Source organism: Fukomys damarensis, unplaced genomic scaffold (genome assembly GCF_012274545.1).
Source record: "Fukomys damarensis isolate Sample0158 unplaced genomic scaffold, DMR_v1.0_HiC HiC_scaffold_17, whole genome shotgun sequence".
Taxonomy (NCBI): domain Eukaryota; kingdom Metazoa; phylum Chordata; class Mammalia; order Rodentia; family Bathyergidae; genus Fukomys; species Fukomys damarensis.
The window spans coordinates 8,209,272-8,222,486 of record NW_022900929.1 but is presented as its reverse complement, the minus strand read 5'-3'; the positions used below and the strand labels follow the sequence as shown (position 1 = coordinate 8,222,486).

The following is a 13,215-nucleotide window of genomic DNA, read 5'->3' as shown; positions in this document are numbered from 1 at the left end:
TGAGTAAAGTGGAAAGAGGCCTCAGCTTATTTTATGCCTTAATGAGGCAGTAACAGATAAGAGACGGGGACTCTCAGGCAGGAGAAGCAGCATACACGCGTTCTCCACGACACACACGAGAGGCCACTGTGGAGGTGGCAATTTCAAACTTCAGAGTTTTCCCCCAAAACATGTTCTATTCTCGTGTATCGGCTATACAGTATTCAGAACTCTGCACCCTATTACATCACAACATTGTTTATTATGTGAATTTTTTACAATACAAACAAAAAATACAGAAATGCAGTATATGGATACAGCTAAATGCAGAATGGTGACTTTTTGTCCTCAAGAGGCCATGATGTCCATTTCTAGTAAAATAAATGAGACTGTATAGGTAGAAACAGGTTGGTCGTTAGCTTCACGATTTGCCTAGAAATGATCTATAAATGCATTTTCCCCCTGCTACTTACCATAGAGTGTAAAAAGGGAGTTAAGGGAAAGTTTCCTTGTTGGTTTCTACCATATGAAAGATGCTATATTCTATTTTAGCAGGGCCAATATATGGAAAATATCTAAATAAAACGTTATTACAAAAATGAAGCAGTAATGAGATTCTGGCTAAAGAGGGCACTAAATGAGAATAATATATAAAGAATCCAAAACAAACAAACAAACAAAAAAAAAGGTTGTTATAAAAAAGCTCTAGGTGCACTGTAAGCATATAGGTTTTTTTTTCCATGTGTATTTTTAAACAATGGAAGTGTCAAAAAATAGGGTCAACTGTGTTAGACTAAATTACATTATTGTATAGGCTGCACTGAATGGAACCTCTGTATTATAATTATCATAGAGAAGCATAGTTTGTATCATATTATGGCAATTCATCCTCAATGAAAACCTTCCAGAGTCCTTTTATTTTGGAATATCCTGTAAACAAACCACCAGAACATGATTGTACAACAGTAAAATGTTCTCTTGCATTAAAATGAAGACATCTGTTTAATAATAAAAAAAAAAAAGAGAGAGAAAATGTAGGAAGGTACTTAGAGCTGTTATTTTCTAAGTACACAAACCCTAGATGATTCAAGGCATCTTAATTCCATCAAGAACAACAAAAAAATAATTTTTGTCATGCTGTTAAATCCACTGTCATGGATTTAAAAACTGGTGCAAATTGGTCAAACGGATCCAACAAACACTGATGTCCAAGCTGGCGTATTGGCAACTAATACATAACTGGTGGTCAACAGAGAGTTTAAAAGATCTTCCCTTTCTTCTATCCTCAATGAACCTTCCAGAGTCCTTTTATTTTGGAATATCCTGTAAACAAACCACCAGAACATGATTGTACAACAGTAAAATGTTCTCTTGCATTAAAATGAAGACATCTGTTTAATAATAAAAAAAAAAAAGAGAGAGAAAATGTAGGAAGGTACTTAGAGCTGTTATTTTCTAAGTACACAAACCCTAGATGATTCAAGGCATCTTAATTCCATCAAGAACAACAAAAAAATAATTTTTGTCATGCTGTTAAATCCACTGTCATGGATTTAAAAACTGGTGCAAATTGGTCAAACGGATCCAACAAACACTGATGTCCAAGCTGGCGTATTGGCAACTAATACATAACTGGTGGTCAACAGAGAGTTTAAAAGATCTTCCCTTTCTTCTTGTTCTTTTCCAAGGTTCTGAAATGATGAGAGGATAACAATCAGATGAGCAGTTAGGGTGCAATAGGAAAGACAACACACGGTGGCGGCAGCTAATCCCACCATGACAGGCTCCGCTTTGAGACACCGCCTTTTCATTTACAAAACCAGAAGACTTAGACGTAAACAATAAGCAATGCTGGCCTACAGCAGTATTTCCCTAAACATATAAATATTTGAAAAAATTCCAGGATAGGCAATAAAAAAAAGTGGGGGGGGGACTCTATCCTGGTCATTTTTTCCCAAATGAAATGGCACAAACTGAAAAGACCGACTAAGAGTGCCTTCTGCTCCTAGTGCGCCTTGTTTTCACACATATACTCTCCTCCTCTTTAGGCAGAGAGTTAACAGGAGGATGGTGTTACAGGACAGCTAATCTTGAAGTGCTGGGCTGTGAGGAGTATAATACAGAATGTTCGCAGGGATGGACTTTTCAGTTCTAAGTGGGATAATAAGAAAAAGCAAATCAGAGCACAACAGCATTGAGTTCTGTTATCAATTAAGGAGGAGGAACTGATTAGCTATACAATTTCCTCATAGCAGAAATTGGATATGTAATGATGTCCTAAATAAAGAATACAATAAAAATACTGCCCTACATGTATAAAAGGTCACTGTAGCCATCATTCAAATTTTGCATGTTAAAAACTGAAAAGTGTCATTACGTTCAACCACTGTGGGTGTGGGGAGTGTAGCGGGGTAGGGATCCATTATGCCGAGTCCCGAGAGAACATTACGAAGCTGCTAAACTGTAATTATAAAGTCATGGAAAATGTACTGAAATAATACTGTCACAGTATGTCACAGGAATCCGTGCACGTAACATTCACCTGTGCAAACACTATGCCAGCCATGTATAATGAGTGATAGCTTTTTAAGTGGTTGTTTTAAAATAAATAGGATAGCGATTCATTAATATACAAATCTCATAGGAACCTGACATTAGTTACCTCGAAGAGTTCTGTTGTTCTAAAATACGTTGCTGAGCTTCCCAGTTTGCTTTCTCTTCCTCAAACTGACGACGTTTTTCCTCTAATTCTTTGTGCTGTGCTTCCAAATTCTTTTTCATTTGCTCATGGCGGCGCTGGAGCTAAGTAACAGCACAATATGTAAAATAAAACTCTTTTAAGAAACGAACTCTTTTAAGAGCAGAGGAATGATTCATCTGGGCATCACATGTTACAAGTGTGGGCATTGGGACATTTTGCCACAGGTTCACAGTGCCATCTGGAAGCACTCAGGGGCATCTCTCCTGCTGTAGGACCTGCCATCCAGAGACCTGGTGACCCAAACAATAATCTTGACAAAGGGGGCGGGCAGATGCAACAATCTTATACTTGTGCAATACTTTATAAAGGACAATTATTATTTGCTCCCAAATATGTTGGAAGTTGAGAAGAAAAATACAAATTGCTTTCACTGTTCAGATGCAGAAACAGTTATAGAATGTAAGTGACTTTTCCAAGATCACTAGCCAGAAAGTGGCAATGCCAGGACTTAGTCTCCTAATTCGAAGCTCTGAAAATAGAGCTGGGGAAAGAAAGCATTTCTTGAGAAAATGCAGAATCCTGTACCTCACCTAGATGTCCTGAATTACAATCTCTAGGAGATAAATCTGGATTTTCAACAAACCCCAGTGACTCTAACACAGCTGTTCCTTCCTACTCCAAGAACTGATGCTGTAAAAAACTGCTGGCTGAGAGACGGGAACGCTAAAGTAACTGCAGAATCAAAGGGATTATTAGGTGAGTAATTTCACTAAGCCACTAGTCATTCTATTTCTCAAGAAAAATAAAAAAATAAGAAAGATTGAATCCTATTATAGCAAATACCCAAGGCCTATTCAAACTCTTCAGTCGTCCAGGAACTATGCTCTATTAAAGATTTATCAGTGAGTTACCATCTTGAATTTGGATTATAATATAATCTCACATAATCTGTTTCCTAAATCCATAAAAAGTGACTGCACATTTACTACTATTTCGTGCACTTCTTCAAAAGAAAACCACCTAAGATACATTTAAGCAAAGATGGAAGTCAAATATGAGGTGAGATGATCCTCATGGGAAAACTAAGAAAACAATGAAGTAGGAGCAGAAGAAAACACTTCTAGCTATGAAAACTGCAGGGGAGACACAGACACAATTCAGAACAGTAGCCAGCTTGGCGGAAGAGAGGGAATGACAGTGAGGGAGCACAGACTCCAAATGAGCAGGTGCAGTGCTACTTTTTAACCTAGGCAGCGGGCTCTCAGGAGCTCATTCTTTAACTTGTATTTATGTTATAAACAAGTAATTTTCCTCGGTGTGAACAGCATCTAAGTAAAAGTACAGGCCCTAATCACTTACTCTCAAGAAATCGGGGTCAGGGGAGTTCTGAAGTTTAGAATTTCTTAGACATTAAAAAGGCAATGATGGGCCGGGGATTTAGCTCAGCGGTTCGGTGGCCTACTTCTCAAGTGTAAGGACCCGAGTTCGATCCCCGGTACCAAAAAAAAAGGCAATGCTGCTTAGCCAGGGATATGTACCACACCAACTCCTGAGATCTACCGGGAAACAACTATAATCCACTGTTGTTTTGCAATAAATGATATAAATACTCACGATATGTAGGATAAAAACTCTGAGTTCATGTCATATTTTCCACAGCTTTTAGGTTTTGAAACTGTGGAGAGCAGGATGGTGGCCCTGTGTTGTGCTTACGCGTGCGCTAAAGAGATATCTGGTGGAGAGGATGGCTTATCACTGAGCAGTACTGGCCAAGTTAGTTTACCCACCTCTCCTCTACCTGGGGAGGGGCAGTGATGTGGACGAAATGACTACCACAGGCAAGATGCTTGGCATCATGCCTGACACCACCGTTAGGTGTGAGAGCTGTGACCCCAAGTTATTTCTAACAGAGTGGATTTAAGACAACCTGCATTAAACACGGATAAATAGGCTTCTTCAGTTACGGGTTTATTTATTTATAGATACATAATTATCAAGATGTTTCCTAAACGTATCACCACAGGGTTGCTGAGGTTTGTTGGGCCCAGCAGACAGGACACCGCCCAGACCTCTCCCCAGGTCTGCTCTTTCACCCAGCCTCTCTCAGCTGCTGTCACCAGTCACGGAACCAAGACCAGCAGGAGGGGCTCTGCAGCTACACATCCAGTTACTTGTTCCTAACACGAACTCTCTCAGGAACGGGTCTTAGGCTATTTCTATGGCAAATGTAAGTGGAAACCATCTTTAGATTTTCAGTGGAATCTAACTGCAGAAGCAAGTCAGTCAGTTCTTATCATTATTATTCTTAATTAGTGAGTAAAGACTCAAAGTTGTAGATTTAAATAACAGGCTGATAAATAAAAACAATAAATTTAATCCCCAAATTACCATCTTAATACTTGTAAATATTCATAGCCTAGGAACACTGTCTGCCCAGTGCCAAGGGATGAGGGATACAGCACCTTTTTTTTTTTTTTTTTTTGGTATTGGGGATCGAACTCGGGACCTTTTGCTTGCAAGGCAGGTGGCAGAACCACTGAGCTAAATCCCTAGCTGAGACACAGTACTTTTAAACCAGGAAGATGCATTCCTTGTCCCTGTTAAATTAAGCTCAGGACAAATGTGACAATGACTTTTTTTTTTTTTTTTTGGAGACAGGGTCTCACTATGTAGTTGAGTCTGACCTGAACTCACTATGTAGCCTAGGTTGGTCTCAAACTTGCAGTGATCCTCCTGCCTCAGCTTCCTGAGTGCTGGGATTACAGGTGTGCGCCAACACGCCCGGCTGACAATGACATTTTTAAAAGATTTTATAGGAGGAACCCAATAATAAGAGAAATTATGTGGGACAGAAACATTTCCTCAAAATTATTGAATACATTTAAAAAAAAAATTTTTTTCTTTTGGTACCAGGGATCGAACTCAGGTCCTTGTGCTTGCGAGGCAGGCAGTGGAACCACTGAGCTAAATCCCTGGCTATTGAATGAATCTTATATACCACACACTTTCTCCTCAATGAATGTAAGTTCTTTTATTATGTTTTGTCAAAAAAGGTTTCAGTATTTTATATAGCAATCACAAGCACAATGAACTCAACTAAAAGGCCGGAATTTTCTTTTAATATATTGAAATATTAATGGACTAACATAAAACAGGATTTCATTAAATTTTATTATTAAAGATTAGTTAAAATATTTCCTGAGTTATATACTGAAGTCACTGACTGACTGGCTCTCACCACAGCCTTCTTCTGTGCTCAGACTCCCCTCCAGTGGATCGTCTGCTCTGGGGAGTCTGACCTTGAGTGCACTTGCTCCACCTTTTCATCTTCTGACCAATAAGCCTCACCAGCCTTGCTAGTCAGCGGGGTTCCAGAACCGCAGACCTGTGGCGGGGAGGCTCTGAGTGCAGGCGGCCCATTGGGCGGAGCAGCGCACCCCTCCTTCTCTCCATGTCCCCGGTCTCAGTTAAGGTGGTTTCCTTCTTTTTCACTCATGTATAAACAAGGCTGGCCAATTACTATCACCCTAACATTATTCTGTATTTGTACAATCACATAAAACTCTTAGTTTCATTATACTGTTTATGTTAAATGGCTTATTTTATTTTTTATCACTCAGCAAGTTTTTCATAGCTCATTATAGTTAGTAATTCTATGCCCAAGCTTTCACATACTGAAATGTGTATCATTATATAATATAATAAACAAAGTGCTTGCTTTTTATTTCTCCATTTTATCACATTAAGGCATTAACTTTGAAAAAACTTCATGTAGAAAGACTACATTACCTATGAATTTGACTGAGTTGATCTTAGAAAGAATTGCTGAGAGATGGAATATTAGAATGATTACCTCAGCTTCAGAGTCCTTCAGCTTTTGAACTTTTTCTTTAACCTTCATCTCAAACACTTGCTCCATCTCCATCTCCATCTTCTTCATCTTCGCTACGTGCTCCCTTCTTTCTTCCTCCATCTGTGCCAGAGGGCTCCTGTGGGAACAGTAAGAAGAATCATGGCGGTACAAGCCTGTAATCCTACAATCTGGGAGATTGAGGCAGGAGAATGCTAAGTTTGAGCCAGGTCTCAGCACCTTAGCAGGACTCTGTATCAAAATAAAAAATGAAAATACTGAGGATGAGCCAGTACTGATGGCAATGCCTGTAAGCCTAGCACTCTGGGAGGCCGAGGCAGGAGGGTTGCCAAATTCGAGACCAGCCTGGGCAATTTAATGGCTTAGCAAGATCCTGTCTCAAAAAAGGGTATGGAGGGGTGCCGAGGATGTAGATCACTGAGAAGGGCCTGGGTTCAATCCCTAGTACAGCCAAAAAAAGGGTACTAAGATGTAGATCAGTGCAAAGGCCCTGGGTTCAGTTCAGCCCATAGTTCAGGGGAGAAATACAGAATCGTTAAACATCTGTAAGTGAAATTATAAAACTCTGAAATAGCTGATGAAAACAAATTAGATGCTATAGATAACATTATTATTTAATTTTTGAAAGATTTATACCATTTTAAGGCACAGAACAGAGATTCTAAGTTTTATGTACAAATGGGTTATAAATTCTTCAGAAACTTTTTTTTTTTGGTAATGGGGACTGAACTTGGGTCTTTGCACTTGCGAAGCAGATGGTGGAACCATTGAGCTAAATCCCCAGCCCAGAAACTTTTTTATAAATACATTTAGGACCTAGAATTTCCTTCCATGAGGTCTTATATCTAACTTTAAATCTCTTAAGTGAGTTGTTATGAAAAAGGACCTTAGATAAAGAAGGCACCAGTTAGAAAATGTTCCCCAAAATCAGTGCACACCAACTACAATGATGATAAATAAAGCCACTGTGGTGGCGCACACCTGTAATCCCAGCACTCTAGGAGGCTGAGGCAGGAAGTTTACAAATTCATTTCTAGCCTGAACAATTTAGTGAATTAGCAAGACCCTGTTTCAAAATACATTCACAGAATGGAAAACTAGAAAAAATAATTTAATGTTGTACTTCTTTAAATAAAATGTTAAACTGTCAAAAAAGAAACTGAGTAAATGAATTTTTAGTTTTACTAAAATGCCAAGCATTGTAATCTCCTCTAAGACAACTACTGATGTTACAACTGTATTTAACTACAAAATTCCAACTCATGTTGTTAACTTAACAGACACACTACCAGTCAATACCTAAAACACTACCTAGGTATTGAGGATATTTCTAGGCCTCTTACAACTTTATTGCTCTTGAAAAGTTGTAACTTTAGCACAAGAGCCAAGAAGAACCATTGAAATAAATCTCCAAGTGTGATGTCATCCTTCCTAACAAGATATTCCTCATGTTAACGGCAGCTATTTTCAAGCTCACTATTCCAGCGAAAGGGTCCAAAGATTTGCTAGGATTTTCAAAGGCTAATTCCACACTTACCTTCAACTTCCTAAAATACCCTTTTAGGCTCTAGAGAATTCTCTAATGACTATTTTTGATTGATAGTCTTATAACTGAATATATATATTTGAGCAATTTCAATTATCCAATTATACAGCTGTGATTCAATAGCAATGTTTCAAGGTCACAAACTTTCTAAAAAGCCAGCTCAGTGGTGCATGCCGACAACCCTACTATTTAGGATGTAAGGCCAGAGTTACAAGTTTAAAACCAACCTGGGTAATTTAGCAAGACTGTGTCTCAAAACACAAAAAATAGCTGGGTATACAGCTGAGTGTGAGGCCCTGGGTTCAATCCTCAGTACGACAAACAAAACAAACATATTTATATACATGTAAAATTAGGTTTTAGAGAGAACTGTGATTATTTTAAAACTTAAATGTGTATTCTTACTTATAATAACCTACCTATAAAATGCTGATTTTACTTTACCCTTGGGAGGGAACAGGCAATTCATATAAATAATTCATAGTAATTTGTCACAAAAAGATTACCAGCTTTCCAAGAGTAAGCCTTGTCACCTAAATTATTATTTAAATAACTCTTGTGGAAAAATAAGACACTACAGAGAAATGTGGTCATAATGTTTTAGGATATGCTTTTAAATTCAAAACTGAAATATTACAAGTCTCTGTAGAGTAAAATTGCTTATGCCTTTGGAAGAGCAACTGTTACAGGCCTTTCGACTTAACACATTCAAAGGAAATAACACTAAAAAACAACAACTTCACAATTAATTAAGGTATATGCTCTGTCAAAAGTTCATGATAAATTTTGTTAAAGCTGTTTATTTCCCAAATTCTGTTAGTAATCACAATGCCAAACCACTATAAAAATAGGCTGTGCCATTATCTTCTGACAGCCTGTCCAAAGTTCTACACCTATTAAATATGTGCACTTTCAGAAGAAATTTCTATTTGACATCTAAGATACTTTTTTTTAGCCTTGTAAAAAAAATACTTGACTCCTGACCAAATTCAAGTAGTAGGCAAAAATGCATACCTAAAGTGGATTGTTTGAAACCTCTCATCAGGAAAAAAAAAAATTCTTTTCAAATCTCTTTAATTTTAATCCACTTTCAGTATCTTAAGTAATACTTAGGAAATGTGAATACAAATGTGCTTCCTGTGTATAAAACACAGGAAAAGAGATAACTTTTTTCTCATCACATTTAGTGCGTTCTCCAGACCCAAAATTTTATTAGACAGCTGGAAAAACCATTCAAGCTACACTACTGCCTGTCTGCTTTTTAGAGGGAAACTCTTCCCCCAATGTATACACTAAAAGCTTATAAACCTAAACTTGTCAGTGAAATTAACAGCAACCCCACCAAAGAAAAAGTCTGGTAAAAGGCAAAGAAGAAAAAAGGCTGTAACAAACCTGAATATCACACAAAATCTCCAAACATCTAACTTAGCTCCTTCTAGGGTTCTCTTTACAGTTAGAATTATTGCCCCTCTCTTGTGACCAGTGACAGGATCATGAGGCTGGCTTCATTGAGATTCTACATGACACACGCATTGTTTAAGCTGTGCAAGTGGCCCATTCTGAAGAGCACACTAAGTTAACAGACTCACATACATCTGCACCCAGCAACTGGGTATTGAGACAAGTTGTAATTTTATACAAAAACTTCCAAAGGAATTTCATTTAAAGAGATTTTTTTTTCCTCTCTTTTTTCTTCCAGCTTTAATTGAGTTTATTGGTAAATTTTAGGGATACAGTACAGTTACATTCATTATTGGGATCTTGTACCTCTACATGACAGGACTTGGTTCTCATTTTTTCCCCTTGTTTAAAGAGATTTTTTAAGGACTAACAAAACTTCCCCTAAAGTTTACAAAACAATAATCACTATTTTATTTTGCCAAGTGAGATCATTAAAAGAAACATAGACAAAACCAATTTCCAACTACTATCACTATATTTTTTATGACAGGACCTTGAAGAGTAAAGGACATAACTGAATAAATTCAGTTTTTTCTTTTGTAACTTTTAGGAAATTATATTTTGTTTTCAGAGTTAGGTTCTCCCTAAGTTCCTTGGGCTGGTGCTGAGCTCCTAGGCTCTGGCACCCCTCGTGCTTCAGCCTGCACCTGATGATTCTCAGCAAACTGTCCTCTTTAGAAGAAAACTGTTGTGTATCAAGGTTCTGAGGATCAGCCTTTGGAACCCCTGATTTTTATTAATTTCTAAGAGCCCAGTTACTTATAAAACTTTCCCATGCTGACAGCTGGAGAAAGTTATAGAAAAATGGAAAAATCAAACCTGTGGAAAAGGGGTAATAGAAGGTACCCTAGTCTGGAGTTCGATGTCAACAGTCTTAACTGATGCCAAAGACAGACAATAGTTCAGAGTCAGCAATCAAATGTTATTTTAAGGAAAAGACAAAGGAAGATCAAGGAGGGAAGTAGTAAATAAAACTTTATGAAAAAAATACTTTAATAATGCAAAATAGGAAGAAAAGGGCTAAAGGTATAGGGAAAGTGGGAAGAGTAGGGGAAAGGAAATAAGGGACAAGAAAAAATATGAGAAAAGGAAAAATGGAAACAAAGTCTTTGTAAATAGGGGAGGGGAGAAGGGGTGAAGGGAGGGCAGGGTATGGGGAAAAATGAGCACCAAGATCTATCATGTAAGGGTACAAGATGATGAATGTAACTGTACTGTATACTTAGGTATCAATAAACTTAATAAAATTTTAAAAAACACAAAACTTTATCAAGCAGATTGGCAAAAACAAGTGGCTCTCCTCCCGCTGGAGATCACAAGATCTGTATCTAGACTAGCCCACCACTGGCCCCCTTTCCTTTCCAACCCTGTTCAGTGCTTCTAGATGGGGAGGTCACTTTCTGTGTGACGTCTTCTCCTTTAAATCAAAAAGGCATCTGGAGCAAATATTTTTATTTTTATTCCATGTCCAACACATTCTGCAGTCTGTCTAGAACAGACTCAGAAAATTAAATATAAATTAATCTACTTTACTATTCAATGTCTAACTTTTTAAAGAGTTTAGCTTGTATTCTACACCAGTGAGATTAGTAATGCATAAACTATATATTACCATATAAAGGTTAATTTACTCGTAATACAAGTTTTAAGTTCACACACATATTTTTGCATGCATGCGAATATTCAAATAACGTGTGCATGTGCAGAAATATTAAGGGCAGTGAAAAACAGGTGCATCAGCAACCAACAGGTGAATAAATGACATTATAATTAATTTTGTTTTTCTCAAATTGTCCACAGATGTCCTATACTTAGATATCATAAAAGTAATGTTTGAAAAATGGTAGCACATTTTTTTTAAAGGGACCAAAGAAACTGTCTAGTTTAGTAGTTTTAAAACTGGGGACTCTGCATGAAATCTTCCAAGAGTTACTCAAGCACAGGGAGTTTTAAGAGAACCAACTTTTAGACTCTCAACTTTCAGACAAACCCCTGCAAATTTCCAGGCCCCACAGCCCTTCTCTTGCCTTACAGAACATTGCCCACGCCCTCACCCACCACACACTCGAGGCACACATACCTCAGTGATGACCATGCCATACTAGGGACCCAGCCTCCCAGCATCAAAATGCTCCCATTATGGGCAAAATGTGGTTCTACATGTTAGAAGGAGGGTGTTTGGGACCAGGGTGGGGGGTTGGGAGGATGCTCTGAGTTCAGCTACATAGCACAGTGAGGTGGTGGAGTAATGCCAAGTTTGTGGGGGTTTTTTTAATGACTCTGCCTCTTCCACTCCAATGTCAACCATGCTATCCCTGGTACCATTCCCAAGAGACACACAGCTATGGAGGGAGAGTCCATCAGAATAATAAAGAGCATCAGTGAGAAGCCCGAACTTGCACTGCTTACATATAGTAAAGCATTAGTCTTCTTAATCATGGCAGATAAAGCACCATCAACTGGCGATACTGATTTTTTAAAAAAATGAATTTAAGTAGAATGTTTCTTGAAGTTGCTAACATTTTCAGGTCAACGTAAGGTCTAACTAATGGATAAATTTCCAAGTGACTACTTTCAAGTTAGTATGTGCTATTTAATGAAGCAGTAAAAAGCTAATTTATCAGATCATAACAAATACTATTCCAATCAGCGCCATTCCCCAGTTGCTTTGAAAACATTTATTTTTCTACTTTTCCTAGGGCAATTTGCTTTTTAATAGTACGAGCTTCTTTATTGACACAGGCAAAGTTCCATCATGAGTCACATCATTAAGAGATGCATTTCTAATACAATTCTTACTCTATTTCTACTTTTTAAAAAAATCTAGGTAACAATTTAACAAGTTAAACCTACAAAGCGGAGTTTTGTACATGCTAAAGGAATTTCAATGATACTCTTAAGTTTTATCATTCTTCCCCACACTCCCTTTCCCAAACCGAACAGCAGGGAAACTTTAAAACACCACAACTTTAAAAGCCTTATGTTTGAATTAGGAGTAATTAATTTTTGTCTGAAAATGAACGTTTAAATTTTAAAACTGAGCAATTAAGTGTACACATTTAATGAGAAATATATACTGGTACTAGTTTGCCTTTAAATGTGTTATAATATTATTAGTGGCTTTGTGTGTATGTTTTTCTTTTAAATAGTTAAAAAATCCTCAAACAAAATGTATTAGGATTTTATGAATCACATTCACTATGATCTTTACATTTTTGTGCTAAAGTTGTTTAATACAAACTTTTTTGAGACAAAAAGTCATTCATTGAACTTTACCTCAAATTAAATCTTGTGTTTAAAATAGAAAAATTGGACAGTTTTCTATGCCATTATAAGGAGTGCTGCCTGCTATAAAACACTATATTGTTAGCTTAAGAAATTATTTTTCTCATATTTATATAGATAGTCCTTCAGGATTCTTTCCCAATGGTAGATAGTGCCCAATTACAATTGTATATTATTTAAAATGGTTTTCATTATCATTCTGGTCTTCAATAATCCCAGATAAGGAAAAAGAGGGCATAGGCATACCAAGAACACCACCAACTTTTTCACTTATCTTTTTTTAATGATTTTTTTTTTTTCTGTACTGGGGATTAAACTCAGGACCTTGCGCTTGTGAGGCAGCTCAGGCACCACTAAGCTAAATCCCCAGTC

The 13,215-nt window shown here is 37.4% G+C and overlaps 1 protein-coding gene across 6 annotated transcripts in view; it reads right to left on the bottom strand.

The window, feature by feature from the left end:
• Positions 1-491: 491 nt before the first annotated feature.
• Positions 492-13,215, bottom strand: part of Septin7 (septin 7) — a 90,451-nt gene continuing 77,727 nt past the window's right edge. For 5 of the 6 annotated variants that reach the window (XM_019210011.2, XM_019210010.2, XM_033764833.1 and 2 more), the window contains 4 exons: positions 6,534-6,669; positions 2,642-2,781; positions 1,274-1,670; positions 492-880 (listed from right to left, as the gene is read on the bottom strand). In XM_019210011.2, coding sequence (XP_019065556.1) covers positions 1,631-1,670; positions 2,642-2,781; positions 6,534-6,669 — 316 coding nt within the window. In that variant the 3' untranslated portion in view covers positions 492-880; positions 1,274-1,630. Of the gene's footprint in view, positions 1,247-1,273; positions 1,671-2,641; positions 2,782-6,533; positions 6,670-13,215 lie in introns of all 6 variants that reach the window. The other variant, XM_010640498.3, reaches the window with a different exon arrangement.